At 48.7% G+C, this 27797-nt stretch overlaps 1 protein-coding gene across 2 annotated transcripts; it reads left to right on the forward strand.

Moving 5' to 3' along the window:
- The first annotated feature begins 13779 nt into the window (after positions 1-13779).
- Positions 13780-24588, forward strand: MSL1 (MSL complex subunit 1). Of its 2 annotated transcripts, XM_070395431.1 has the most exons (9): positions 13780-15138; positions 17772-17995; positions 19044-19426; positions 21339-21386; positions 21847-21911; positions 22535-22602; positions 23041-23165; positions 23338-23410; positions 23787-24588. In XM_070395431.1, exons 1-9 carry the CDS (start codon positions 14371-14373, stop codon positions 23875-23877), a joined length of 1845 nt encoding a protein of 614 aa, XP_070251532.1. In that variant the 5' UTR covers positions 13780-14370; the 3' UTR covers positions 23878-24588. The 2 variants fall into 2 exon arrangements, with proteins under 2 accessions (XP_070251532.1, XP_070251533.1); XM_070395432.1 differs by lacking the exon at positions 21339-21386.
- Positions 24589-27797: the final 3209 nt, after the last annotated feature.

A 27797-nucleotide genomic window follows, 5' to 3' on the forward strand; every position in this document is an offset into this window, starting at 1 on the left:
CGGTCAGGGCACATACAAGAAGCAACTAAGTAGAACAACAAATTGATGTTCTGTTTTCCTCTCTCTCTTTCTCCCCCCGCCTCCCTCCCTCCCTCTTCCCCGCTCGCTCCCTAAAACCAATTCTAAAAAAAGGATGTCGCATTAAAGGATGGCAGAGTTGGAGATTTTTGGAGGGCTGACACTTTCCCAGCTATCTTTTGGAACTACCCCTATCAACAGCTCAGAGAAAATGGCACATGTTGGGAATTCCACCCCAGGCACGAGGATGAAACTCTTTCCACCAGCAGGACTGCCCTTCCTGAAGAGAATGATTGCTTCTGGTGCGATGTCTGAGCAGCAGGCCCATCCTGGTGTTGCTATGCAATGATGGTGCTTGGAAGTGAGGTGTGTCTCCAAGACGAGAAGCCTGAAGCACTCGGTGCTCCTGCCCCCGCAATACCTCAGCTTCCCAGAAGCTCCGCTTTAATTCCAGCCACATTTCCTCTTCCCTAAACTCCTCCCTCTCCCTCCTACCTTCTCCTGGGCTGGTGGCAAAGGAAGAAGGTGGCCAGCATAGGATGCAACAAACAAACTTTCAGGTAGACTGCTACAGAGGTAACTGAAGCAGGCGTCTGAGCGCTCCCCTCTCCCAGACTTTGGGATCTGCAGCTGGTGATGAGGGGAGAGGGGCAGGTAGGTCCAGGGCCTTCGAAGAGCCATGGCGCCTCCTTCCAAGGGATGTATTAAGAATGGATTGATTCAGGGAGAGTGTTGAAAGCCACCAAGGACAGACAGAGGTTGTGTAACAAGCCCTAAGGAAACAACATCCCACTTCCCCATTCACCTGCCTGAGAGCCGTGTCCCTCTAAAAACCCCTTCAAAAGCCACCTACCATCCTGGGCCAATGGCTCTTCAGCAAATCATTCGGGGAACCTGAAGGAGGGGTCCTCCAGGAGGTGGCATGGACTGTCCTTGGCAGTGGCAGGCTAATCAAACCCCAGATTGCCCTCTTCCTGGCCTGGGGTTCCGCCTCCTGGTTGGGGGGCAAGGGCACCCAGCACATGCTATGCCAGGGCCATCTCGTCCAACCTTTGCTATGCTGCTACTGCTGGTGTCATCTTGCAGGTCCCTGCACCTGCCATTGGCCGTCCTTGAGCCTCTGTAGGACTGAGATGCAGGAGACTGTGTGTGTGGGGAGCGTGCAGGGGCGTGGGGGTGGGGGTGGAGGGGCGCCTGTGTGCCTGCCTCCTTTCCCATTCCTTACCCCCAGATGAGATCTGTCTCAAACCCTCTCCTTATCCAGCATCTCTCCCCAGTCCCTTGGCCTCTGCAGATTTTCACGCAGCTGCCTGGGGAGCCGGAGGCTCATGACAGTCCTCGTGAGCAGGATGGACCTTGGAGGAGCCATGGCCTGGGCAGGCGTGTGTAGCTTCTGGGAGGCTTACATAAACACTGGCTGGGATGGGAAGGGAAGGGGGGGTGTGTGTGTGCAATGGGCTGCCCAGGAAATAAAGTAACCCCAGCCCCGCCAGCTCAGCCTGCATGGAAAGAAGGAAGGAGGCTAATTTTCCCTCCTCTCATCCCTCTCCCCCCTGGTCTGCAGCTGTTAGTTGGGCTGGAAAGACTGCAGTATCATGGGGGAGAGGGGCGGGGGAAGGAGAGAGAGAGAGACCAATTTGGGATCCCTCCCCTTCTTCTAAATTGGGGGGGAGGATGGGGAGAAGCAATTTGCCAAAGAGATTTTCAATGCCACAGGAAGGAGCTTTGTCTCATTAGAATGCGCATTTGCACCCTGAAAAAAAAAAAAATCTGTGCTGGTTGCAAAAATTCAGACGTGTGTAGGGGCCCAGCGGAGATTTAAAAAAAAAAAAAAAAAAAAAGCGCTAGCTCTGCAATGCAGGATCTGCGAAGTTTTGGTGCCACGAGGAAATGTGGGTCGTGCTCATTTCATTTGCTTGTTCCTGCTAACCTACTGTCCGCCTGACTCCAGCACAGCCTCACATCTCAGTCAGAGGCCCTGCTGCTCAGAACCAGGGTCATGGGCAGGGGACTGATGCCGAGGGCTGGAAGGGGGAGTCAGGGGTTAATGTGCTGAGAGGATTCCAGGGGGCTGGGAGGGCCAGACGGGTGGGAGGGGACACTGGCCTGAGGGATGGAGGCTGAACTTGCCTTTGCACCCGTTTGCACCCGTGTTTGTTCTCCAGCTGGACCCGGGTTAGTGTGAAGTTCTTCCAGCTCTCCTCCCCCCACCCCCCACCCTACTCCCAGCTCCTCCCTATCCCCAGTTGGCAGAAGGACTTTCTCCTTCCTGTCCACTGGCTCCAAAGACCAACCCTACAGAATGAGCCCGTGCTTCATTCCCTGACCCCAGGGAACCCTGAACTCTCCTTGTCCTCATCTGGAATGGGCGCTTGCTGCATCTCTGTGGGGTGTCCTCCTTCCCACAAAGAGGGGACCAGGCAGCCCTATTTGGGGAGCTCAAGCTGCAGGGAAACCAAGTCTTGACTCTGGGCTGACATTGCACATCAGCTCGAGGGCTGGCCTGGACCAGGCCGTGCTCTTGGCTGGGGGAGGCCCTTTGTTCATGCGGGACCGAGGGCTCTGGGTTGTGTAAAGGCCAAGGGGCTGCCTGGGGAGAGACTATGCCTGGAAAAACCATGTTTCTTTCTCGGGTGTTTGCTCCCCTGGTGCCTCAAGAGAGACAAAAGGAGACAGTAGCAGGATCAAGAGCCAGGAGAGGAGCAGAAGGGCACCCAGTGCCCTTCACTCCTTCCCCATCTTCCCTCCTGTTTCCCGGGCCAGCAGAGGACAGGGCCCAGTGTGTTTGTGCCGGCTGGAGGCTCACGCGGGCTGCCCGGGTCACATGGGCTGGGCATGTGCAGCCTGCTCCATTTCTACCACAACAACTCGCTCATAAACAGCCGGGCTGCTGCTGGCGGTGGCGGTAGAGACATGTGCAAGCGAGGGGGTGGGGCACGTGGCCCTGCCCGAGCCAAGGGAAGGCGCTCGCTCAGCACTGCCCCGCCCTCCCCACACTGGGGCTGCCTCGCCACAGGAAATTCCTAGTGCTCCCTTGCTGCTGCAAAACATGTTTTTGGGAAGTGACTTTCAATAAGGATGGAGTCGATGGGCTATTAGAAAAGAGAGAGAATGGGTAATTAGTCAGACACCGACTTCTGCTCGTGCTGGTCCTTTCTTAGATCCCTGTACTGGTTGGGGTGGAGGGCTGGGCAGGAGTCAGGTGTTTCTAAGTCTTACCTGTTTCTCCCTTCTAAACCTATATGAAAGCAGAACCAGCAAGGGCTCCATGGTGAGTGTTGGGGTGAGGAACAGAGTTCCCTAAGATGGTGGCGCCAGGACCAGTAGCAGGGTCAGCAGCAATCGAGGACCTATCAGAAATGTAAAATCAGACCCCCTTGAATCAGACACTCAGCAGTGGAGCCCAGCAATCTGGCTTTTTTTAGATATATTTTTTTATTGATTTGAGAGAGGAAGGGAGAGAGGGAGAGAGAAAAAAAACATTAATGAGGAGAGAGAATCATTGATCAGCTGCCTCCTGCATGTCCCCCTCTGGGGATCAAGCCCACAACCCAGGCATGTGCCCTAACCATGTGTCCTAACTGGGAATAGAACCATGACCTTCTGGTTCATAGGTCTACTACGCTCAACCACTGAGCCACACTGCCAGATTCAGCAATCTGAGTTTTAAGGAGCCCTCCAAGTGGTGGGTTTGGTCCCCAGTGAGGGCACATACCCAGGCAACCAATCAATGTTTCTCTCTCCCCCTTCCTCTCTCTAAAATAAATTTAAAAAATAAAATAAAAATGTTTGGCCAGAGGGCATAGCCAGATACAGTTAGAATCAGTGAAAAAAGCATTTATTGAGTTCCTACCTACCATGTGCAAGGATTCTGGAAATGAGGGCAAATGAGTAGTAGGAAGAGAAATAGCTGAGATCTGAAAGGGAAAGGGGCGGGGGGAGGGGGAGCTAATAAGGGGAAGAGAGGGCTAGGATTGTAATTGTGAGTAGTAATTGTTTATCTTTTCCCCATCTTACCTACTTTTCTTCCTGCCCCGGAGGCTCCTGTTAGAGCAATGGATTGGGGTTTAAATGGTTTTGAGGTTGGAGGTAGAAATTGGTCCCTTGTCTATTTTTGCTGGCATGGAGACCCCAAGCTAGATGCAGCCATACGTCCTTGCTTCCCATGCACAACTAAAAGGATATGAGCAACACACACACACACACACACAGGCTCCCTGGGATCTCCGAGGCAGGGCTAGGGAGAGCCAAGAATAGGAATGAGGTCCCAGAGGGTTGGAAGTACCCCACAAAATGAGTTTAACAGATAACAAGCAGGAAAAAGTCTTTCAATGGGGGAGGGTGGGGACAATCCTGGCCTTTTCCAGCTTCCTGAGACCCAGAAACTGTGACCAGCAGCAGGAGAGGGTCCCTAAGGCAAGTCACAAAGGTTCCTGAAAAGGAGACCTGAGCCTGGACAGCTCAGTGACTGGAGAGTGCTAAATTGGAGATCAGAAGGGTTCCCTGTCGCAAGCAAACAGAACACGGGTGGGCATGGGTGGCAGGGGGGTGGAGGAAGCTAGGGATGGGAGCCTTGCTCAGCCCTCTCCTCAGGCCTTCCCTCCCCCATCACATGCAGCCCCTCCGGAGCACAGCTCTCCTTACTGTTTCAAGTGTGACCCGTTGACTCCTGGTCTCTCCCTGCTCATTATTTTGAGGAATAGACTTTCCTGTGATTCTCATAATGCCCTTTCTTATGCTTCTCTGCGAGGTTTCCTCTCTGCCTGAGAGGCTCTGGGCTCTCAAGGAGCAGACATCCCTGCAGGCTCAGCTGCAGTGACCTACATCAGCTCTCCCCAGGCCCAGGGGATGGGGGTTGAGGTCTCAAGATAGGAACTGGGGAATCTGGCACAGGTCTACAGATGATGACGTCAGAAAGGCAGGCTGTAAAAGTGTTATGGGCCAGAAGGAGTTCATCCACCTGGCGCCAGCAGAGCCAAACACTAAACATCGAGAATTGCAGTGGAGAAATATTAGCTATTTTATTGAGGAATGGCACCACCCCAGAAGAATGGGAGATAATGCTAAAAAAAAAAAAAAAAAAAAAATGGCATGTAGGTTACAGATTACATAGGGCAAAGTTACAAGACTCATGGGTTAGGGGTTGTGCTGGACACTGATTGGCTGGAGGTAAGGTAAAGGTAATAAATCATTTCTTCAGGTCTTAAGGGCAGTTCTGAGGCCTTTTCCAGGATCCCTTTGTCCCGTTTCATGGGAAAGTAGCCAGGGAATAGTTCCACCTTAGGGATCAGGAACTGAAACATAACTTAGGTCAAGATGTTATCTTTAGCCTGCCAGAGGTCCAGACTATGTGATCATTGGTCAGATCTGGACTACTGTTTGGTGCCTCGAGGACTGCTGATTTTCAGGGGAAAGGCTCTGTCTGGGGCAGGGTGGGAGAAGAGAGAGAGAGAGAGAGGATTTCTAGAATTTAAAACATGTAATAAGTCATAAGGACACCCAGTTTGAAAAGTGGCATGAAGAAAGAGCAGGGCAGGGGGCACCACTGGACGGAGTGTAGATGATATCAGAAGACTCTCTAACCCCCAAATGCAAACACTTAGATTCTGAAAAGGATCCATAAGGAACCCCGTTACTAATTACCATTCAGGGTGCCTTCGGGACCCTGGCCTCGGAACCTTTCCTTCTAGCTACAGGCCTTCTGGAACAGGGAAGGCAGGTTCTGAAATAGGTGCTTTTTCTCTCTCTATGAACCACTGTGTTTAGGATGCCCACTGCCTCCAGATTGTGGATGTTTTGCCCTGGCAAGGAAATCCTATTGTGGGGGCAGGAAATTAGGTGGTGGTGACAGAGAATAATAGATGAGCCGAGAGAAAGAGAGGGAGGGAGGGAGGGAGAGAGGGAGAGAGGGAGAGAGGGAGAGAGAGAGAGAGAGAGAGAGAGAGAGAATATGAGCCTGAGCTGGTGAGCAAGCTGTGCAAAGGGTGGCTCTCACTGTCCAAAGGGCTTCCCCTTAGCCAAGCTCCACCCCAAAGCCCAGGAAGTCCACAGCTTGGCACCCAGCCAGGGTGAGAGCATTCCTCAGGACTCTGACAGGCTGGGGGGATGGTGCTGGTGTTCCCACCGCCAGGATGGGGGAGGGGAAGGAAACGCTCAGGGGAGGAAATGACCACAGAGAAGAGGGTGAGGGTAAGAGGTGGGGAGCTGGTTCTCTGCCACGAGTTCCTATTAGAGAGAAAGTGGAGGCTGAATGCTTCCCAACGGCCACAAGAAGGGTCTGCAGTTTCAGAGCAGATGACCAGAGCAGATGACCCCTAGGTCACCTCTCTGCTCAGGGTCATTACTGAGGTCTCACACTGTCCTCTGGACTCGCTCGCTCCCTCCCTCCCTCACCCTGGGGCTGTGGTTGAGCTCGGGAGCCCCCGAGTGGTGAATATGTGGAACTGCAGCTGGGCTGAAGGAGGAGCTCATAGGGTCTCCCTCCGTCTCTCCACCAGGCCCCCTCCCTTTCCTCCCCTGGGCCCAGGACTCTGGAAATAGCACCTGATAATGGGAGCGCTGACAGATGCTGAGTTGTAGGAAAGCAAGCGTCTTCCCTAGTCCTTAACGTTCTAGCTGGATTGCTTTTGGGCTGTTTCCCTGGAAAATAGGACACTATTTCCCTATTTGCCCTAGGACTCCTTCCATTTTCTTCCACACATGCCCCAGAAGTAGCGTGTTTATGGCTACAATGAGGTCCCCTCCTTGCACCCCAAGATTTGTAGTTCTTGGACTGTTTACTATTCATGACTTCTATGACTTTGGAGGGACAAATAGCCCAGGGATCATTCTGATTTTAAATCCCTTCCTTCCCTGAGCACTGTCAGATGTGCATACAACTCTTCCTCCCAGTCAGTCTCCAACCACATACCTTCCATCACCCCAGTTCCCTACCCAGTCTCTCAACCCCACATCTCATGTGGGGAAAAGGAGTGGGGAGGAAAACAGCAAAGCCTAGGTCAGAATTTTTCCCAAGGAAACCGGTTCCCTCTGTTTGGCTTCACTTGACCTATTTTCTAGCTTTTCCTGGTTAGTCCCCTTGTTCTCTGCACCAAGCCTTCCCACTGGACTAATTTTTGCTGTTCTGCCCACTCCCCCTTCCTCCCACATGACCTCCTGGGGTTCTTCCCATCCAGAGCAACTGTTCCCAATGTTGAGAAGAGGAGAGTCCGTTTTGGAAATAATTTATGTCAGCTTCGGGAGTGTGAGCCCATAGAGGGAGAACTACTTTGTGTTGTCGGGGGAAGGGAAGGTAGTGAAGGAGGCAAAAAGCAGAACACTCACCCCAGGAGAGGCTGTGTTCCCGCTATCCAGCCCCTAATTAAAGAACTCTGGGTTCTCAGACAGCTCTCTCTACCAACATCCTGAAGAACTCCAGGGAAATGGAGGTGGAGGAGAGGTAACCAACTTTGCAACTAGGGATTAACATTTTATCCAACTTGACCCCAAGCAGTTTTTTCTTTTTCATTTTTAAATTGACTTGAGAAAGATTGATTTGTTGTTCCATTTATTTATGTATTCATTGGTTGATTCACGTGCCTGACGGGATCAAACCCTCAACCTTGGTATATTGGGAGGATGCTCTAACCAACTGAGCTACCCAGCCAGGGACAAGAGGGTGAGGGAGATTCTCTCGAATTTGCCTCATTTGCGGTGCGATCCTTAATGTTATTAACTAGGGAGCCACGTGGCTATGGAATCATTTTAAGCAGAAACACCCATTTCCCTTATTGTACTCCAGCCCTCAATCAGATTTCCTCTCCTCCCCGGGCTGCTGCTCCACATTAACCCTGAAGGGGGCACTTTTGTTCAGTCGGTAGTTGGTGCCAGCCAAAAGGGAGCCCCAGGAAGGAAACATAACAATTGGTCACGTGCTGGGGGTGGGGTTCTCGCAGGGGTTGCTGGGACAGGGAAGGGAGGTCCACGTGGAGTGGGTGGAGCTCACTGAAAGTTTTGGCGGGGCTGGCAAAGGAAGAAAAATACCCAAATTTGAGTTGTGATTAAAAAAAAAAGAAAAGTCAGCAGGGAGGGTGTGTTCCGCCCGCGGAGAGGCCTAGCAGAGGGAGAAGGGGAACGGCACATGAGCATCTTGCTTGTGGACGCCTGGAATGCCGGGCAGGGTGTCTGGGAAAAAGAATTCTGGAGCAGGGGCCGCGCTCGGAGCCGGAAACCTCTGCGGCTGCATGCTGGTTCCCCACCCCCATCCTCCCGGAGAAGGGAAAAGTGGCCTCTCCACCCATGGTCTCATTTTGGTCCCATGTGGGGCTGGGCTAATGCCAGGTACGCAACCCGTCTTTATTTACCTTTCCAAGAGACTCGGGAAGCCGCTCAGATGAATCCTGTCTCCCTGGGAAAACGCCAAAACAAGCCTCCTTTTTAAAAATATATATATTTTTAATTGATTTTAGAGAGGAAAGGACAGAGAGATAGAAGCATCAATGATGAGAGAGAAACATTGATGGGCTGCCTCCTGCATGCCCCCTACTGGAGATCAAGCCTGCAACCCAGGCATGTGCCCCAACCGGGAATCGAACTGTGACCTCCTGGTTCATAGGTCGATGTTCAACCACTGAGCCATGCAGGTGGGGCCAAGCCTCCCCTTTTCACCACCTAGTTGTGCCTCACTGTTAGCAGGAAAACACAGCTTCACGCAGGCTTTGAGTCTGAAGGAGCTCGAAAGATGGTCTAGTTTAATTTTCTTTTGGGGCTGGGGGAACCAAGACCCAGACAGGTAAAGGGCTTGCTGCGTGCTCTTTTCCTACCACAGGCATTCCCTTCAAAGAATGTAGGTCAAAGGAAGTGTACTCCACCTTTCTGAAAGCCTAGGGCCTAGAGGAATGGTAAAAGTGTTGGCTTCAACTCCATCTGCACCTTTAGCCAGAGGGCAAAAGGGAACGATCATTATCCCATTAGAAATAAATAGGCAGAGAATTGTTTAGAACTTGATTTATGGGTCCTACTCCTTCCCTAGGTTCCCTCACAGCTACCAGCTCCACTTCCTCCCTCTTGGCCTTTACTCTTGGCTCTCTAGCGTTTTTGTATGTCTTAGTTCAAGGATTACTACAGCTTCAAACCTAATGGTTTGGAAGCAAGATTTCTCTTTCCTTACTAGAAGATCTTCTCTTACCAGGTTTCAGTTTTCGGGTGGATTATCCACCTCATCCTGTGAATTAAGATCAGAATTCCAACCCCCAAATGCCAGCCTTTCGGCTTTGGGGAAGAAAAGCATGTTTTCTTCATCTAGATCAGTGAAATCCTAGACTGGACTTTAGAGCTGTTAAGGTTCCAGGAAAAAAAAAAAAAAGTGGGGGACAGATGTAAGATTGCCAGCTTTTTATTTTGCCAAGTAAGGACATTAAAAAACTACCTCCACTAGTTGCTGCTTACTATCACCATCATTTCACAAAAGAAAGTACATTTTAACACACACACAATAGGAAGCATGTAATCTCAGAATAAATAACAGTCTTAGGCTTCCTTGCATTGACTTACGTGGGTACTATAGTGCCCCCCTCCATTTTGTTGAAAATAGATTCTAGTTTGGTCTTTGGGTCTCTAGACCTGAGTGCCAAATCCAACCCAATGCCTGTTTTTATATGTGCTACAAGCTAAGAATAAGCTCAGAATTTTTTAATTCATGAAGAATCTAGAATAATATTCCATGACACATGGAAAGTAAATGAAATCCAACCCTGGCCAGTGAGCTCACTGGTTAGAGCGTTGGCCCTCACGGAGGGTGGTGGGTTCGAATCTAGGTCAAGGGCATTTACCTGGGCTGCAGGTTCATTCCCAGACCTAGTCTGGGCACATGAGAGGCAACCCAGTCGATGTGTCTCTCTCACATCGATGTTTCTCTCTCTCCCCTCCTCCCCTCCTCCCTCCCACTCTCTTAAAAAAATTCAATGGGAAAAATATCCTCGGGTGAGGATTAACCAATATATGTAATACTAGAGGCCCAGTGCAGGAAATTCATGCATGGGTAGGGTCCCTAGCGGCTGCCAGCTGCTGGTGGGGCCTTCCTTCGTTCCATGCCACCCCCTGGTGGTCAGTGCATGTCATAGTGAGCAGTTGAGCTCCTGGTCGGTCAAACTCCTGCCCGAGGGGACAATTTGCACATTAGGCTTTTATATATATATATAGATTATATATATGAAATTCAAACTTCAGTGTTCCTAAATACGACTTTATCAAATGGTGGAACTGTGATTGCTGCTTGGTCTCACACCAGACCCTTCGCTTTTAACCACTGAGTCTCTCATCTGTCATTGCCTCTATTGCCATACTACTAGTACCTTACATAACCACTCATCATCAGCCATACTCACTCATACGTTATTTCTTTTTGCTACAATGGCAAAGTTAAATAGTGCAGGAGACCCGAAGGGCTGTCAAAGCCTAAAATATTTACTGTCTGGATTTGTTGTTGTTGTTATTAATCCTCACTGGAGGATATCTTTTCCATTGATTAGAAAGGAGGGGGAGAGGGAGAGAGAAGAGAGAGAAACATCAATGTGAGAGAGCCACATCAATCCATTGCTTCCTGCAAGTGCCCTAACCGGGGCAGGGAACCTGCAACCCAGGTATGTGTCCTTGACCAGAATCGAACCCACAACGCTTGGGTTCATGGGCCGACACTCTAACCACTGAGCAATGCCAGCCTTTGATGGTACAACTTGGCTGATAAATTATCCATTCCTTAACTGGGCCTTCATACCTTCATAATCTGGTCTCAAAACCCACTTGACCTGTTTTATCCCCTAGACTCCTCACTATCCAAGCTAAACACCAGCCAACTTCTCCCATTTACTCCAATACATTCTTTTATCCCATGCCTTCACAATATTCTCATGTCTGAGATGTCCTCCTACAGTCTGAATCTTTAAGACCCACCTCAGTTGTCATTTCCTCAATTCCTTCCAAGATATATGTTCTTTCTTCTCTGACAACTTTCTTCTTCCCCAGGTTTTACTATTTTTTACACTATGCTGTTATATGACTGTCACTCTCAAGGTCAAGGGTAGATGCTTTGTCTTTAATATAACTAAACAGCTCATTTACTCATTCACTGAATATTTATTAAGTGCCTACTGTGTGCCAGGTATGGTTCTAAGTGCTGAGGATACAGCAGTGAACAAAACGTGAAGCTTACATTCTAGAAGGACAGAACAACAAATAAGGTAAATTACATGTTAGATGGTAATAAGTTCTACGGATTAAAATAAAGCAGAAAAGGGGAGAGGGATTTGGAGGGGAGCTGTGAGTTTACATAGGGTGGCTAGAAAAGATCTGATGAAAAGATGTTTAGAGAGAGGATATCTGAAGGAGTGAACCAGGTGGAGGGAACAAGTGAAAAGACCCAAGCAGACATATGGCAGGTGTGTTTGAAGAACAGCTGAGAGGTGAGTGTAGCAGGGGTTGGTGAAGAAAGGGAGAGCAGTAGGAGTGGAAGTCAGAGAGCAGTACCAGGGGGCCAGATCCAATGTAGGCCATAATAATGATAATTTTATTTTTACTCCAAGTAAGATGGGAAGCCATGAGTTTTTTGTTGTTGTTAATCCTCACCTGAGGATATTTTTTCCATTTATCTTCAGAGAAAGTAGAAGGGACAGGTGGGATCAAGCCTGCAACCAAGGTATGTGCCCTTGACCGGAATTGAACCTGAGACCCTTCAGTCTGTGGGCTGATGCTCTAACCACTGAGAAAACCAGCTAGGGCACCATGAGTTTAGAAGAGAGAAAAAAACATGATCTCACTCATGATCGCTATGGCTGTTGTGCTGAGAACAGATTTAAGTAGGGGAAGGCAAAGGTTGAAACTGAAAGACTAATTACAAGGTTACTGCAATAAAAAAGTGAGATATGGTTAGGGCCTAGACCAGTGGTTCTCAACCTTCCTAATGCCGCGACCCTTTAATACAATTCCTCATGTTGTGGTGACCCCCAACCATAAAATTGTTTTCATTGCTACTTCATAACTGTAATTTTGCTACTGTTATGAATTGTAATGTAAATATCTGATATGCAGGATGTATTTTCATTGTTACAAATTGAACATAATTAAAGCATAGTGATTAATCACAAAAACAATATGTAATTATATATGTGTTTTCCCCGATGGTCTTAGGCGACCCCTGTGAAAGGGTCGTTTGACCCCCCAAAAAGCAAGGTTTAGGTGGGGGAAATTCAGGAGTGTGATTTTATTTTTTAAATATATTTTATTGATTTTTTACAGAGAGGAAGGGAGAGGGATAGAGAGTTAGAAACATCGATGAGAGAGAAACATCAATTCAGCTGCCTCCTGCACACTCCCTACCGGGGATGTGCCCCGCAACCAAGGTACATGCCCTTGACCGGAATCGAACCTGGGACCCTTTAGTCCGCAGGCTGATGCTCTATCCACTGAGCCAAACCAGTCAGGGCAGGAGTGTGATTTTAGATGTAAGTGTGAAATGCCTATTAGACATCCAAGTGGCTATGTCTCCTAGAGAGTTGGATGCACGATTCTGAAGTTAGGGGGTGCATCCAGGAAGAAGACATGCATGTGGGAGCTGATCAGTGTAGAGGTGGTAGTGACCGTTTTGATCCCGGAAGAAAGAGATCAGCAATTCAAATCGCCTCCCACATCACATCCCCCTTCACTGACCCCTCCTCATCCCAATACTTCCCTGGCGGACCCGGGCCACAGGGTCTGGTGGAGGGGACTGGGCGCTCCTGGCTTCTTAACCATTCACACCCAGGGTTTAACTGGCCAGTGCTCCATGCTGTGGGCCCACCGGGCAGAGACGTCGTTTTCACGAGAGGTTTTCACATGAGGCCAAGAATGTTAGTCTTCTTCGTCTCCATACGGGTTGAAAATATATATACAGACCTCAACAGAAAAGAAAAACAACCAATTACAACAAAAAGCTTTTTCACGAGGAATTCTGGGAGGACTTAGTGGCTAAAGTTGCCTGGAAATTAAGACACACACACGCACACAATGAACCCTGAAAGGCGGCAAGAAGCGCTCAGCAAGCCCGAGCGCCCTAGCGTGCGCCTCCCCGGGAAAGGTAACCCCCTTTGCTCCGACCCTTCCGGAGCCCCCGGGACGGGAAGGAGGTGCCGAGGCTGGGAGATGGCCGCTGGTAGTTGGCAACACTCATTCCAGGGAGGTTGTGGCCACCTCCCCGGGCGGACATCATGGATGGGACCCCCTCCGACAACCAGCGGTCCGCCGGTTTCTGACCTGGATCCCTTAGAGACAAAGGACTTCATTTCCCCCGACACAGTGTGGGGCTCATGGGGGGGCTAGAGCTCCACCCCGGGAACACCACCGGCTCCCCGGGGAGACTGAGTCAGGAGCTGGTCCAGGAGGCGGGCAGGGCTGCAGGGGCCGCTGGCCCTGGGCGCGGGGTCCACGTCCCTGCCGCCCCCTCCGGCCTCAGCGCCCTGCTCTCGGCTCCTTTTCCCCCGGGAGCCTCCGCAGCCCCCTCCGCCGTCGCCGCCCGCGCCCTGTCTTCCCTCCCACCCGCGGCCCACCTTCACCCCGCTCCTCCGCGGGCTGCTCGGTCCTCGCCCGACCCCCGGCCTCCCCGCGCCCCCTCCCGCCCCCTCGCGGCGGCGGCGGCCCCTTGCACAATAGCGCGCCCGCCTCCCTCCTCCCGGCTCCCGGTTCGCTCCCGCCCGCGGCCCGCCCCGCGCATGCGCCCTCCGGTCGGCGGCGGCTGCGGCAGAGTCGGCTGCGAGCGGCTCCGTTTTTTTAAAGGGAAACGCTGAGGCGCCGGGGGTGACTGTGGGGGAGGGGACCCCGAGCCGCGGAGACCCCCGAGGGAGGCGACAGACCCCCTCCCGGAGTAGGAGGGCTTTGGGCGGACCCATCCCTCCCACCCCCTCCCGAGGAGGCGCGGGGGGGAAATGGAGGCTCGGGGCGGCTGAGGCGAGCTCGGGGCGGGGGGCCGGGCGGGGACGGGGGGGGTGCGGGGTGGGGAGACGAGGCGGGCCCGGCCGGGCCAGGGGGGGCCGCAGCGAGCGCCGGGGATGAGCTCGGGGGCGGCTCGGGGCGAGCTCCTGCCTCTGAGGCGAAGGCGGCGGCGGCGGCAGCAGAGGCGGCGGCGAGGCCCCCGTGGGCCGGCGGCGGGCCTCAGCCGCGGCCTGCACGCGTCCGCACGCCGGCGGGATGGCGCCGGGGCCCCGGAGGCGCCGCGCTAGCCGAGGCCAGCGGCCGCGCTGCTGAGGCGAGCCCGCCAACTCCCCTCCCCCTCCGCCCGCGACCCCCCGCACCTCGCCCCTTCCCCGCCCCCTCCCCGTCGCGGGCCCCGCGCCGCTCCGGACCACTATGACCATGAGATCCGCCGTGTTCAAGGCGGCCGCGGCCCCTGCCGGCGGCAACCCCGAGCAGCGCCTGGACTACGAGCGCGCCGCGGCGCTGGGCGGGCCCGAGGACGAGGCCGGGGCGGCCGAAGCCCACTTCCTCCCCCGGCACCGTAAGCTCAAGGAGCCGGGGCCGCCGCTGGCCTCCGCCCAGGGCGGCAGCCCCGCGCCCTCCCCGGCCGGCTGCGGCGGCAAGGGCCGCGGCTTGCTCCTCCCGGCCGGGGCGGCCCCCGGGCAGCAGGAAGAGAGCTGGGGCGGCTCGGTGCCCTTGCCCTGCCCGCCCCCGGCCACCAAACAAGCCGGCGTCGGGGGGGACCCCGCGGCCGCCGGCGCCGGCTGCAGTCCCCGGCCCAAGTATCAGGCGGTGCTGCCCATTCAGACGGGCTCTCTCGTGGCGGCGGCCAAAGAGCCGACGCCCTGGGCCGGGGACAAGGGTGGGGCGGCTCCCCCAGCTGCCACCGCCTCGGACCCGGCGGGACCCCCACCACTACCTCTGCCCGGGCCGCCACCCCTCGCGCCCACCGCCGCCGCCGGGACCCTGGCGGCCAGCGAGGGCCGATGGAAGAGTACGAGGAAGAGCCCTCTCGGGGGTGGCGGCGGCGCGGGAGCCTCCAGCCAGGCCGCCTGCCTCAAACAGATACTCCTGCTGCAATTGGACCTCATCGAGCAGCAGCAGCAGCAGCTGCAGGCCAAGGAGAAGGAGATCGAGGAGCTCAAGTCCGAGAGAGACACGGTACGCGAGGGGTTAATCGGCGTGCGGGGCGCGCGGTGCGCATGCCCGGGGCCGGGGGCTGTGGGGGGTTCAGGGATCCCGGGGTTGGGGGTAAGGAGGGCGGCCAGCAGCGAAGGAGAGCCTCCGGGCCCGGGTCCCGGGGAGCCAGCCCCGCAGACACGTGGGGTCGGAGGGCAGGGTGAAAGGGCAGCCTCCCGAGGGGGCGGGAGGGGGGCGGGCAGGGAAGGTTGCAGGCGCCAAAGGGTTAATTTAAAATGACAGCGCCAGGCTGGTGGGAAAGATGCTTGGAGCGGGGAAGGAAGAGCTGGCTTGCGAGCGGTTGGAAATGCCGTGGTGGGGTGCACCCGTGGCGGCTTTGTGGCCGGGGTGGCCGGAAAGGGCCGCCGCGTTAGAAAGGCAGGTCCTGGAGGAGAGGGACGCGGCAGCTGTTGCTCCCCGCACGGCTGCAGCATCTCTGGGCAGGAGCGTGGTCGGCCCGCTCACCGGCAGAGGGGGTTCACCGTGGAACCCTGTTTCCGTTTTCGTAAATGATAGCAAGAGAATGACTGCTTTCGAGTTCAGTTTTTTGTTTTTTTGTTTTTTAATTGGAATCTGTTCTAAAACCTGACCCACTGAGCGGCTCCCTTGGATAAGAATGGTGTTTAGCCCTGGCTGGTGTGGCTCAGTGGATAGAAGGGTCCCAGGTTCGGTTCTGGTCAAGGGCACATGCCCAGGTTGCCGGCTCGATCCCCAGTAGGGGAGGTGCGGGAGGCAGCCAGTCAATGATTCTCTCTCATCATTGATGTTTCTGTCACTCTTTCCTTCCTCTCTGAAATTAATAAAGATATATTTTTAAAAAATGGTGCTTAGAGGCTGGAAGATGTTAAGGCATCAGGGGAAGGTGAGCTTATTAAGTGTGTTACATAGACCCCTCCACCCCCCACCCCCAAATCTCTATATTTTAGAATCTTAAGGTAGCAGGGAAGTCATTTATTATTCATTTGTACTTCTGAGCTGCCTTAAGGGCACCTTATGTGCTGAAACATATTCCTTCAGATATCAGGAAAGCTGTGGTGAAGGGGTATTACTGTGCTAGCATACCTTGCAGCTGCCTAAAAATAAACATGGTTTCTACAATTGTGTTAAGGTTGCAGCAGTCCCTGCTCCCTCTCTCTCTCTCTCTCTCTCTCTCTCTCTCTCTGCCAAGGGCTGAGCAAGGGAGCAGAGGGCTATTCATTGTGTTTGCTTTCCAAATGAATTGCATTAGGCAGCGGCTGTTGTATTGAAGGATGCATTCTGCAAGGTGGAAGGGGAGCTGGGGTAGATTTCATGAAAACACCTCATGGTGTTGATTTGTGGAAGTTACTCAACATGGAGGTGGCACTGCTCAGCGATTGTACTGCAGTCTAGGGGTGTGATGGTACCGTAATTACAACACGCCATACCCTTACATTGGAGGGGGAGCAGGAGAAGAAATCAAGGAAATGTCACCCACAAACCATGGTTAAGTAATGTTCAGGCTGCGAGTCAAAACAGAAGGGGAGAAATGAACTCTGGTGACGGGGGCTCTGCTGGTTGTGGAGGTTTCTGCTCAGTTCCGGAGGTAGTGGCCTCTTTGCAGATGTTCCTAGGCAGGAAAAGTGAGGTGAGTTAAGGATAGAGTGTCAGTCTGAACTTGGCATTCGCTGCTTCTGTTGTGTATTGCAGTCTTAGTGTTGTTTAAGCTTGTTTCTCTTTTTCCAGTTGTTGTTTGGCTTCTACTGAAATCTGTGTACAGCTAAGTAGATGTCACGGAGGCAACATCAATATCACTGTCTAACCCAAATAAAATTCTTATTTGTAGGGTATAAGTAGCACAGTTGGCACCTTTTCTCAGAGCATTTTAATGTGATGTTTTCAGTGATAATAGACTTCCATTTTTCTATTTGATTCTGTAGTTCTCCCTTTAGAGTTCAAAGACTACTTTTAGTCAATATTCAGATAAATAGGTATCATTTTCTTCTGTTGTCAAGTGCAAAGCAGCAAAGCAGTGTGCATATTTCATCATTGATAGGATTTATGGGTAATACTTTCTATTTCAATTCTTCCAAATGTTCATTGTTTAGATGACACCCACCCACCCAACCAGACCCCTTTCAAATAACACTGCAATCCCTATTGGCACTGGGACTGTGTGAGCTTTTAATTCCTTCTCAATGCACTCTTTGGACTTTGCCCTTGCGTATAGCGTCTTGGAGTGGAAGTAGAGAGGATAGGATTTGGAGAACCCTAGGGCCTCCTAAAAGAACCTAAGGTTAATTCTGGAAACTACCAAGCTGACTTGGAGCCACATGGTTAGCCGTCGCAGAGACCATGCCATTTAAAAGGCATGTTGTGGCCCCTCCCAATGAAGAGGATCTTCTTTCAGAAGAATGAACTACAAATTCCCCCACGTCCCTACCCAGCTAGGTTAGCCCCTAAAATTAAGCAATGTAATGTTCCTTGTCTTCTCTCTTGTGTTTAAGGAAAACTAGATTAATGTCTGCCTGTTAAAAATAAGTTGGATTGCTGTGGTCCATGGAAAGAGGTGGAAGACCAGTTGGATTCCTACGTAGCCTAAGTACCTGCATTTAATTTTTTGTGTATTAAGTCTGCATTTTGCCACTCTCTTTTAGCTCCTTGCTCGGATTGAACGTATGGAAAGGCGGATGCAGCTGGTAAAGAAGGATAACGAGAAAGAAAGGCATAAGCTGTTTCAGGGCTATGAAACTGAAGAGAGAGAGGAAGCGGAGCTCTCTGAGAAAATTAAACTGGAGTGCCAGCCAGAGCTTTCTGAGACGTCCCAGACTCTGCCTCCCAAGCCTTTCTCATGTGGGCGGAGTGGAAAGGGACACAAAAGGTGTGCTTAACTTTGTTATGCTGTCTGGACATGATGAGGACACTTATTTCCCGTGACTGGCAGTAGGGGATTGGGACTTATAAATTAGCTTTACTACAACCACATTCTGAATTATGAGGTCTTGTGTGTTGAGAAAGTATCTTGAGACATTTTTGTGCAGGCTATAAAAGTCTGTTAGGAACATTTTGGTCACAGTAGTAATTACAGAATGCAGAGTACATCATAAAGAGAACGGACAACAAATGTGACAGCTGAGTTTCTTAAAGAAAACTATAGCAGTTCCTTCAAGTCAGGAAGTGTTAAACTCCTTCATTGTGTTAGGTATTGGTGGATATAAAAAAGTAAGATCCAAAAAAAAAGTAAGATCTAACTGTCCTTAGACTCAAAGAGATTAGCTGAAAGCATGGCATAAATTTTAAAAATTAAGAATTCGACTGCAATAAAATATGCAGATAACAGTAAGATGAACTGAGTTTTCTAAGATTCAGGGATAGTAAAGATTATTTTGAGTTAAGTAGGAGATGGATCTTGAAAAAGAAGTATAGACTTTAGGTTGCTAAAAAGAAATGGAGATGGCATTCTAGGAATGTGGGGTAGTGGGGAAGTAGGGTAGTGGTAGGAGAAAGAGAGCCAGCAGATAGCAAGAAAAAAGAAATAGAGATTGTAACTATCGTAGTATAGGATTAGGGGGGTGGGAGGAGAAATAAGAGATTGGTCTTTGATTGACAGTAATGAAATAAGCCACAGGGTAGTGGCACCTAATATTAGCTGAAGGGTCTTGAATAAAATAGGGACCTTTTTAGTTTTAGTAGGCAATAGAATGCTATAGACGTTTTTAAGCATGTAAATTCATTTGTTCAATAAACATTTACAAAGGATCTATTATATATACTGTTAAGCATGAGATTATTCCTGCTTATGACTGCCAAATGAACCTAGATATTTAGATACCTGAATACAAGCTAGTTCTCTTACCCCAAAATGAAATCAAATTAGATTTTATCCAAGAGTCAATGAATTGTATTATGTTTTCTCCCCTATCTAATAGGAAATCCCCATTTGGAAGTACAGAAAGAAAGATTCCTGTTAAAAAGCTGGCTCCTGAATTTTCAAAAGTCAAAACAAAAACTCCTAAGCACTCTCCCATTAAAGAGGAACCCTGTGGTTCCTTATCTGAAACTGTTTGTAAGCGTGAATTGAGGAGCCAAGAAACTCCAGAAAAGACCCGGTCTTCAGTGGACACCCCGCCAAGACTCACCACTCCCCAGAAGGGACCCAGCACCCATCCCAAGGAGAAAGCCTTCTCAAGTGAGATAGAAGATTTGCCGTACCTTTCCACCACAGAAATGTATTTGTGTCGTTGGCACCAGCCTCCCCCATCACCGTTACCATTACGGGAATCCTCTCCAAAGAAGGAGGAGACTGTAGCAAGTAAGGCATAGAGAACACTTGCTCTTATACCCTAGTGGTGGCGGTCAAGCTAACAAGTGTGAAAATGCCCTTGGCATTTTTTAAAAAGTGCAATCAATAAAGCAGAGTTCTGTCAAGAATGAGTAAGTTAACAGCCAGAGACAGACACTGTGCAGGCATTGCAAATAGATGGAATTACAGCAAAATGTGCTCAATGTATTTGCCTGCTTACAACACTGGGAGATGTGTTTGCCAGTAAGTTGCTCATCACAAGAGCACCAGACTTGGGGGTGTAATCTCCGGCAACTTGCATGCCCTCTGAAAGAAGGGTTTTCTGTGCTGTGAAATGCATAGAACTTATACTTTGCTATGCACGACTGTTCCTGCAATTGATATTGTGTGAAACCTGGGAGGGTGGTCTTTGGGTGTTCTCAGGGGCCAATGGTAATTTTTGGGTTGGGGAGCCAGCTTGGGGTGGGGAATTTCACCTGGGCCTCCGCTCTTTAACTATATAAACATTTATCTGTATCTCTATGTCCCGGTCTGGGGGGCAGGAGGAATCTATAAAAGACCAACAGTCTTACTTTATCTTACTATACTTCACAAAGGTTCTAAATGTGAAGAGTTTACTTGGATTGCAGTAGCCCATTGGTTGTTCATATATTTAAATAAAATGGTCTACAAACTATTTTTCAAACAATAAGGACTATCTTGGGATATCTGAGCTGCTTGGGGAGGGTGTGGGGTGTGGGACCTTGGTCTTCATTCCCTTTTTTCTTTATGGCTTCCACACAGAGATACTCCCCTATCTCCTACATCAATCAGTAACTGCAATGTGCCTTCAATTGTGTAATGTTAGTCTGTGACAGTCACTGTGGGTGCTCCGGGTGATGGTCGGGGAAGCCTTCTTGAATAGAGCTGCAGCCCCGAGTTTCTACCACTGTGTCTTGCCCCAGCAGGGATGGGGATGGGAATCCATTCCAATAAGATAAGAGCATTCTCCAGGCTTTTGTCAGGCTGTTCTGGTTACAAAATTAAGTGGGGAAGATAGATTACTCTTCTTAATTATCTAAAATTCATTAGGCCTCACATTTGAGTACATGAAATAGACCAGGATCCTGACCTAGGTTTAGGTTTTTTGTTGGTTCAGTCAGTTGAACAGGTTCATCCTTAAGTTAACCTTCTTGCTGTCATGGCAATACTGTGTAACAAGAGAACGGTGAAGCAACTTCCCATCCGGGATTGGGAAATAGCTTGGTCCAGAGCTGTTCTATGTGACTGGCTGTTTTTGAAAACCGTATCTGCCCTAGTACAGAACATTTGAAGCACCTCTGAGATTGTGGGCATAGCAGGCAGTACAGAAGGAGTCTGATTGGGGGGAGTGGGCGGGATCCCAGTCCTTTGAGGAGCCTGAGTTGTGAATAACATGTGAATCCTTATTCTTGATGCCCTATCTCAAGAGGAAGTCTCAATGGCTTGTTCTAAGGAAGCCAAAGTCTTTGTGCATGTTGTTCAGGCTGGACCAGCAAGGTAGTTTGTGTGGAGGGAGGAGGGAGCTGTTTAAGAAGACTACATATGTAAGTTTTGAGAACACTGATCTTTTATTTGAAAAATAGGGTCAACTTTTACTCACCTGCCATGTTCTGAGTTTAAGGTTTGATATCCTTGGCCATCAACTGTTGCAGGGAAACCACCCTAAATAATGAAGAAAAGAAGTCGTCTCAGTGTAAAAAAAAAAGTGGTGGGCTTATTTTCTTTTCTTTTGTCTGTTGTTCCCTCTTCCCCTCCCCCAGAGAGAAATTCTCAAAAGAACAACTCAAAAAAACCAAATGGCTTCCTAGTGAGAACGTCAGTGATGCTCCTTTCCTCCATTTTGGGTATGGGCTTTTTTTCTTTTTACACTGAGATGATTCTTCTTTCCTGCATTATTTAGGGTGTCTGATGCCATCAAGTGTTGCAGGAGAAACTTCAGTCTTGGCTGGTGAGTAGAATAGGAATTGTGCTGGCTGGGCCTGGGGGGGTTTGGGGGGCGGGATGGTGGATGGTTGGGAGCTGCGTTCCCCATCAGCTGGATGTGGGAGAGTGAGACTCCTTGGTGTATGATTACACTATAGACTTCAAAATGACTACAAATTTCAGTTGTTTTTCAGGAACTGCAATAGCATCCATTATATGAATTGTCAGGTATTGGCTTAGGGTTTTTTTGTGATCCTGTGTTTGGCAGACTGCAATGGCATTTTAGGTTTTTTTATACCGTAGCGAGGACACTGAATATGGCTTCAGGTGAGGCCATAGAATGGATTCCTATCACTTGGTAACTTTGTCTAACTGGGGAGAGACCTCTTGTCCTAGTGAATAGGAGGAGGGTTGTGTGATCTTGGATTTAAGAGTGGTTCCACCCCTCCTCCCTTTCTTTTTCTTTTTCTCTTTTTTTTCTCTAGTTCCTTCTTGGAGGGACCACTCAGTAGAGCCTCTAAGGGACCCAAATCCTTCAGACGTTTTGGAGGTAGGTACCCAAGACCTGTCAGTGGAAGGTAGTGAGAGAGAGAGTAGAAATAGGAGTGTAATGTGAATATGTCATAATAACTGTATGGATGGGCTAAATAAAACCTTAAAGCCAGAAGGTTCCTTGAGAGATTATCCACTCCAACTCTTTGTTGTATAGATGAGAAAACTGAGGTCCAGGGTGGTGAAATAATTTAGGGAGTGTTCAAAGCTAGAGTTCATGTTAAGTAGAAAAGTTATCATGAACCACCACTCAGCAACAAAATTATATATTCCAGACTCATTTGAGTCTTAAAAGTTTGATATTTATTTTAAACTCTGATTCTTATCAAGTATGGGGAGTTTATGACTGTCTCATGAGTTGTTTTAGTTTAATGTGACTTCCACTTTGGAAAGTTATGGAAATGACTTTGAAATTTGGAGATTCCACAAGGTTGGGGATAGGGGACGGAGAATGTGTTTTATTGATTCTGTTACCAGGAGGTTCCCATAATATCCATAGAACTCACAGACTCAGGTGGGACCTGAAGGTGAAAGATTTTACCTTCCTGGAAGCTGGAAGTGAATTAGTATATGTGCGTCACATGGTGATAAAAAGCTTATCAAATTCTGTTCTTTACACAGAACCTAGATGACAGTGTGTTTTCAAAGCGGCATGCAAAACTGGAGCTGGATGAAAAGAGAAGGAAAAGGTGAGGCTAGAGATGTTCATCCTGGGAACAACTGAGCCCTAGGACCCTGACACCTCTCTCACCCATGCTGTGGAGAGTCCTGGGCCTCCTAACACTCTTAAATTACTGGCTTCCCAGTTGGTTGAGTATCTTTGTTTGAAGTGGTAGTTGTAGGTAAAATGTTTGGCTTCTTTTTCTTCGGGTGTGCCCTTTCTCGGTTCCACTCTCTGTTGAACATCAGCACATGATTTGAACTACTAGACCTAAACAGTGTTCTGTAACCAGGCAGGCAGTTCTCTGGGAAAAAAAATACAATCCTCCACCCCATCCCGCTACCCCCAATCAAGAAGAGTCAGCAAAGATCTTCCTAGCATCTGAATTGTGTGAGTTGCTTTTATAGAGAAGGTTTTCAGTAATGTTGGGTTTGTTTGTTTTGTTTGTCTGGTTTGTTTTTCCCAGATGGGATATTCAGAGGATCAGGGAACAAAGAATTTTACAGCGACTGCAGCTCAGAATGTATAAAAAGAAAGGAATTCAGGAATCTGAGCCTGAGGTTACCTCATTTTTCCCTGAGCCAGATGATGGTAAGTTTTGTCTATCTAAAAGAGTAGATGTTTTTTTAAAGAAGAAATAAGGGCACAAGGCTCCAGGTTACAACTTGTTCTGAATGAATGAACAGTATGTTGGAGCAGGTATAGTTGACAGACCTTTCTCATCTACATCACTAACAAGGTTGCATTTGGCTTTCTTCCATAGTTGAAAGTTTGATGATTACTCCCTTCTTGCCTGTTGTAGCATTTGGACGACCATTACCAAAATTAACTCCACAGTAAGTATAAAGGGTTCTTTTTCCCTCCCCTCTCAGGTAGCTGGTACTTCACCTCCCTTTCAGACTGTATGAAAACCTGGATATAAGTGGAACGGGTAGGTTAGGGGTTAGCCATGGTTCTTTGACAGAAGTGAGACTACCTGGGCAACTAGCTTTTGCAGTGATAAGATTCCCAAGCCCAGAAATAGGAGGATTTTTAAGTTGGAAATAGATTATTCAATCACTTTGAGGCAGGAAAGACATTCTAAAGTTGGGACTTTGGAGTCAGGGGTAGGAGTGGTGAGGGACATTGTGTGTGTTTTTTTTCAGAGTTATTCTCACGTCCACACTGATGCCCTCTAGTCTTAGACGTTGATTTCCTTGTCCTTTTTGCCAGGAATTTTGAGCTGCCCTGGTTGGATGAGCGTAGCCGATGCAGGTTGGAGATCCAGAAGAAGCAAACACCTCACCGGACGTGTAGGAAATAACTGTGCTGGCAAGAACCTTCTGTCTTCAGATAGTTGTAGCGTGCCATTCCCAGAGAGTGGCAGAGACCTGTATATGTGACCTGTGTCCTCATGTATGTTATTCACTGATAATGCCCTTCCATACTCCCTTGATCTTGGTTTTGTTTTCATCATTCTGATTTCAAAAAAACTCTTTCATTGGGCTAATTGTGAGTTATAGAAGGTGATTGGGATATCTTTTCCTCTTTTGGGGAAATGAGCTCTCAATCTAAATCTCTAGGGTGGCAGATTTGGAAGCTTGCAGGGTCTGCTTCTATACATTTGCCTATGTTAATGGGGTAAAAGGGCTCTTTCATTACACTTGTGGAAATAAAGCATCCCCTGCCGTTAGATCTGTGCTGCATGGCACTCTTCTTGCCCTAGTATACCCTTCCATGTAGTTTGAGTATAGTGGTTTTTACCCTAAAACAAAACAAAACAAAAAAACCCAACACCATGAGCTTAAGGACCAGATGAGGAATTATTGAAGTGATGAAGCAAGTCATCTTCACAGGGTAGAAGTGTTTGGAGAGTTTGTAGATAAATATCTGAAAAGACAGTTCTCTTAAAACTACTCTGTGATATAGCCATGTGGGAAAGGATGTTTGGCTGTGATTTTTCTTTTTTTTGAGTTAATGGGTAACTGAATTTTTCCCCCCACCCCTCAAAAAATAAAATCTTTGGAAAACAGAATGGGGATGGTTACTTTTGGTCAAGTTATGGCTCTAAACGAAAGCAGTTGACATTTGGGGATGGCATGCCAGAACCTGTATAGATGTCCTTGTGTCACATCACTTCTCAAGTGTCCCTTTGTTGGGCTTTATCCTTTTAGCTGAGCTCTTGGTGGTGGGATAGAAATTTAGGGAGGGGGGAGGGTGTATATGGAAATATGTGCTTCCTTTGGCTCGCAAATGTCTACATCTTTAAACAAACAGGTGTACCTAATGAGCTTCTCTATTCACTTTGTAAAAACTGATTTGTATGTGTACCATCTTGGTCCACCACCACCACCACACCCCTTTTGTTAAAAAACGTCAGCCCAGCACTCCAGGCCACTTTAGTCTCAGTGTAAGATCCCTGTAACTATCTGGAAGGAAAATAGAGCCGAGACCTCTGGTCTTCAATATATAGGAATTGCCTTTCTTTAGTCTTCAGGACTACCGTGTGAAAACAAGTAGGGGCCTAATCTCCTAGAAGATAGGGACTTTCATCCTTGAAGAGAGTATGTCCCCAGATTATTAGCACTTTTAGAGGAGAAGCCAAGGTATGTAGGGTGTGTGGCCGGCCCATCAGTGGAGCATGAGAGAATGGGATACCAATGTGGGAAGAAAAGTTAAGTTCCTCAGGGGCCTCCCACTGCTAGAGCTTTTTGTGAGATGTTAATCTGTGCTCCCTGGGTTTTACTTTTAAAATAATTATTCCGGCAGCACATGTAGTATTCTTGGATGATCTTGCTGCTCATATTTCTCGTGTGTGTGTGTGTGTGTGTGTGTGTGTGTGGCTTTGGGTTTTCATTTGTAACTCCATCTGCTTAGGAGAGTGGGCTCTCCACAAGGGAACCTGCTATGAACTTCATTGCAAGAATGTAGAGAGAGATAGGACTTATTCCACTAGGGGCTCTCGTCTCACACCTTGAGAAGAGGAAGGGGCTTTCCAGAGAAACGGCCAGGTTTTCTTTGTTCTCCATCATTTTAACATGGCAAGCTGTTTGGTTTTCCGACTCTGACCTATGTTATGTTTCTTTATAATGTGCCCAAGAAGAAAAAAGACCAGTTAGTGTCTTTACTTTGTTCCTCGATTCCTAGCAGTTTCTTGATTTTCAGCATTTTTATTGGATTCCTAATTTGGATATGAGTTAGCAAATTAATCTTTTGTTTGTGCCCTACTCAAGGGACTCCCCAGATGAGGTGCTATCTGGCCAGACTTAAGTGGATTCTATTTCCTTGGTTCTCCCTCTACCTAGAACCTCTTATTTTATTGTCCCCTCTTTTAGATCAATTCTCCTTTGATTTGGAGATATTGAGGTTTGTTGAGAAGGATTTTGGAGAGTAGATTAGCAAAGTTCCAAGAGTGAAATTACAGTGTGTTAAGAGTGTGGGGGGAAAATTCATCTTATTTTTTCCCTACATGGAGTACAACACTGTGAAATTCAGTCTTCAACTGAAGGCCCTGCAGTTCTCCTAAAACATAGATCTTTGTTTCTTTCTTTAACAAAGTTTAAGCTAGTGTTAATAAATTAAAAAGAGAAATTGCTTGTCTGTCCACTTCAGCTTTGTTTTAAGCCCATTTCATATTGTCTGTGTTGTAATTCATACTTTTGATACCATTTCTGATGTGTAAAATTGGTTGTCTTGTAAATATCTTATAAAGAGTTCAATTGTAAATAAACTATTGTGGCTGTTAATTTTTGAACTTCTGCTTCAATTTATTTTATTGGGAAGCATTAAACAATTCTGTTTGTAGATTTTATTTATTTTAATATATTTTATTGATTTCAGAGAGAAAGGAAGAGAGAAACATCAATGATGAGACTCATTGATCAGCTGCCTCCTGCAAGCCCCCCCCACTGGGTATCTATCGCACAACCTGGGCCTGTGCCCTGACCAGGATGCAATCGAACCGTGACCTCCTAGTTCATAGGTTGATGCTCAACCACTAAGCCACGCTGGCCGAGTTTTTTTTTTTTTTTAAACATTAAATCATACATCCTCCATTTTGAACTAGGGCAGTTGGTTTTTGGAACTGGATTTACAAGTTGTCACACTTGGCAACTTGTTTAAACAGTTGAGATCTGTTTGGACCCTGGTTCTATCTCTGAAGGCATCAAGAATGCCTTCTAGTTTCATATTGCCTGTAACTCTGATAAGCATCAGGATCCTTAATCATAACTTGTAAAGATATTACACATGACAGAATCCTGTGCCACAGTGACCTTTTCCCGATATATGTATATTATTAAGGTGTATTCTTGTAGATGCACTAATAACTTAGCTCACATATCTTGTATGTCATTATGGTCCAAAGAAAATATAAGTGGGGAAAAAGGTTTACAGTTGTTTTTATGGGATACAATAATTAAATAATACAAGAATAAACTTGTGCGTACTCACAACTGTAAACCTACTTTTGCCCCACCTGGTATAGTGATTTTTTTTCAGTGCTGACAAACGCCTTGCCAAAACCAAAGCATTTCCCCATATGGTTAACAAGGAAATCATGTCACTATATTGAACCAACGACGGTTCCCAATCGTCTCTTTTTTAAATCAGTTCTAAAATCTTGGTAAGACTAGCATCATGCCAGCCTGCACTTTGGGAGAAGTGATGGCTGGGGTGGAGAGACATGAATGAAGAGGAAATGAGGACGCAGGGAAAGTGCAACAGGACATCCCGGGCTTCACTGCAGACATCATGGTTTTTCCTTCGCCCTTTAGCCGAAAATGGGACGGTGTGGCAAACCTGATGATGCAGCACTACTTTAGAAGTTTACCTTGATTCGTGATTTTACCACACAAATGCAGTAAAGTGATCTGCTTCAAACGTAGGCAGAAACAAATAGGAAAAAAACCCCACCATAAGCAGCTCCAATGCCGCAGTGAAGCTGTGACAGGTCGACGCCTTCCACTCGGAAAGCCCAAGATGGCCGGGCGAGCAGCCTCAGGAGGCTCCCCAAACGCAGACGCCCCTCGCCCTGAGCCTACCCAAAGGAAGTCGGGCGACGCACCACGCCCCCTGACGTCACCCATTACGTAATCCGCTCGCCCGCAAACGTGCCGCAGCGCGCCGGGCCCGCCCCCAGCGCCCCGCTCCCGAAAAGCGGGCGGTCAGTGCCTCACGCGAAGCATGCTGGGACTGGCTTTCTAGCCTCCCGGCGGCCCCTGCGACGGGCGTACGTAAGGAACT

This window comes from Myotis yumanensis, unplaced genomic scaffold, assembly GCF_028538775.1.
Source record: "Myotis yumanensis isolate MYYU_CA2020_CCGP unplaced genomic scaffold, mMyoYum1.0.hap1 SCAF_16, whole genome shotgun sequence".
Lineage (NCBI taxonomy): Eukaryota > Metazoa > Chordata > Mammalia > Chiroptera > Vespertilionidae > Myotis > Myotis yumanensis.